At 45.1% G+C, this 2,500-nt stretch overlaps 1 protein-coding gene across 1 annotated transcript in view; it reads left to right on the top strand.

Moving 5' to 3' along the window:
- LOC113815700 (retinal guanylyl cyclase 1-like) overlaps positions 1 to 2,500 on the top strand; it is a 12,434-nt gene that overhangs the window by 9,751 nt on the left and 183 nt on the right. The window contains exons 4-5 of the mRNA XM_070127482.1: positions 430 to 522; positions 1,715 to 1,895. Of these exons, the coding sequence (XP_069983583.1) occupies positions 430 to 522; positions 1,715 to 1,895 (274 nt within the window). The remainder of the gene's footprint in view (positions 1 to 429; positions 523 to 1,714; positions 1,896 to 2,500) is intronic.

Raw genomic sequence — 2,500 nt, 5'->3', positions numbered from 1 at the left:
CCCATTGCCTTGGCGGAGGTATGCGCGCTCTGAGTGCTTTTAGATATTATGATTGTTGTGGTTGTTCTTGTCATCATTACCATGTGTTTTTATTATCATTATTATTATTACCATCATCACCATCAACATTATTGCTATTAATAATTTCATTATGATTATTCCTGAAGCTGTCCTTGTTATAATTTTCATTATCACTATCATCATTGTTATCATTTATTATAGTACTGTTATAATCATTACATTTATCATCATCACTAGTAGTAGTGGTAGTAGTAATAGTAGTAGTAGTATTATCATCATTATCATTATTATTACAACTATCATTATAAGAGTAATGATGATAAAAAACGGTAATATTAACAGTAACAGATGTAATGACAATGATGAAAAAGACAAAACAAAAATCCCAACGAAAGGTGACCGTTGCAGGCCCTTGCTGCGCTGGCGTCGTCGGACTCACGATGCCTCGCTACTGCCTCTTCGGGGACACCGTCAACACCGCCAGCAGGATGGAGTCCACTGGTGAGAGACGGAGGGAGAGGGAAGGAGGGAAGGAGAGGATAGGAAGAGAAATGAAAAGAGGGAAGGAAGGAGAAGGGAGAGGGAGGGAGGGAGGAGGAAGGAGAGGAGAGAGGAGTGAGGAAGGAGAGGAGAGGAAGGAGGAGGGAGAAGAGAAGAGAGGAAAGGAGAAAAGGGAGAGAGGAGGAGGAAGGAGGAAAAGAGGGAAGGAGAAGGGAGAGGGAGTGAGGAAAAGAGAAAGAAGAGATAGAAGGAAGGAGGGAAAGAGGGAATTCCCTGCCCCTCTCCCATTCACACCCTCTCGATAGTCAATTAATTACATATGACAAGTTGGTTGATAGCTAATGAACTGACATGAAACAAAAAAAACGCACCATGTGATTTCTCACGCCTTGATATATTACCAAGCCATGTATTCCAAAAGAGAGCTATACGAACAATTGTTAGGCTGAGACGGAGGGACCATGCTAATGAGGCTTTCTACAATTCACGGCCCTCAAAATTACCAGATATTAGAACCCTACCATGGCCAATTTGTGTCTGCAAATATTTTCTTTGGTGGATGAATCGTTTATGGAAATTATTTTCCTTGTGATATAAACAACAGCTGCCCTAGTAGGAGGGTATGCGATGTCCGTATTGCTCTTGTGGAATCGTCTGTCTCATTCTAATTGTCAAATATCATGCTTTCAACATTTTCAATCATTTACTGTTGCAATCAGATGTATTTATACTTATGCTTTTTGAAATCTAGGATTTGCAAAACAATTTTCTTACTGCTTGTTATTTGTAATGAAGTTGATTGTGGGATTTTTCCTTATTCAGGTTAATCAGTTTTTAATATTTGTTGTTTTGGTGCTACGTATTTCATTGTATATACCCATGTTTTTTGTTTTCTATTGTGATATCTTATTTCACTATTTTTCTTACTGGTTCAAACAACAATAAGTGTACTTTATATGAAACACTTTATTAAACGATTTTTCAATCATCTCAAGTTTCGTTCCTGCACTTTCTTTCCCCCTTTCATTCGTTCTCTTAATACTTTCTCTCCACCTTTTATCCATAAGCATCTGATCTTTAACCCCTCATGACCTTTCCGAACATTAATCCACCCATTCAAGAACCCGACCAGCAACGACCCATCACCAAGCATCAGACGAAGTGACGTCTCCCTCTCGCCCCCAACCCGCAGGCTCGGCTTGGCGGATCCACGTGAGCGAGAGGACGAGCGCGGCGCTGCGGGAGTCGGGCGGCGCCTACCACCTCGAGTACCGCGGCCTCACCAAGCTCAAGGGCAAGGGGGAGATGCCCACCTACTGGCTCCTGGGCAAGGACGACTTCCGGAAGGAGCTGCCCACGCCGCCGGAGATCGGGTGAGGGGCAGGGGAGTGGGTTGGAGGGGGAGGGAGGGGAGGGGGGAGGGAGGGGAGACGTGGGTGGAAGGCAAGGAAGGGGAAAAGGGGATACAGGGTGGATTGGGGGAATTTCGAAGGAGGAGGGAGGAGTTGGGAGGGAAGGGAGGGGAAGATAAGGGTAAGAGTGTGGGGGGAGGAGGTGCGGAGTGGGTAGATATGGGTGAGGGGAAAGGTGGTGGGGCTGGAGAGGAGGGGGTGGGTAGATATGGGTGAGGGGATACGTGGGGTGAGGGAAGGGTGAGGAAGGGAGAGGCTTGGAGGGAGGGAAATGAGGAGAGTTCTCTAACGTGGAGAAGAAGAGGGCAAGAGTGAAGGGCAATAACAGGACAGAAAGGGGTGGATGATAAAAAGGAGAAACAGAGGAAGGGGGAAGGATGCGATAAAAATGAGAATGGAAGCAAGGCAGCTAAAATAAAGGTGAAAGAGTAGGAGAGAGAGCAAAGAAACTAATAATGAGAAGCAGAAACAGAAAAAGGAAACGAGGGAAAAGGGGAAAGGGTAAAAATGGAAGGAAGTGAAGGGGAGGCAAACAGGGACGAGAGGAAGAGGAAGAAATAGGAGAG

This window comes from Penaeus vannamei, chromosome 11 (genome assembly GCF_042767895.1).
Source record: "Penaeus vannamei isolate JL-2024 chromosome 11, ASM4276789v1, whole genome shotgun sequence".
Taxonomy (NCBI): domain Eukaryota; kingdom Metazoa; phylum Arthropoda; class Malacostraca; order Decapoda; family Penaeidae; genus Penaeus; species Penaeus vannamei.
Note: the sequence above shows the minus strand (reverse complement) of the source record. Positions and strands in the feature narration are given on the sequence as shown.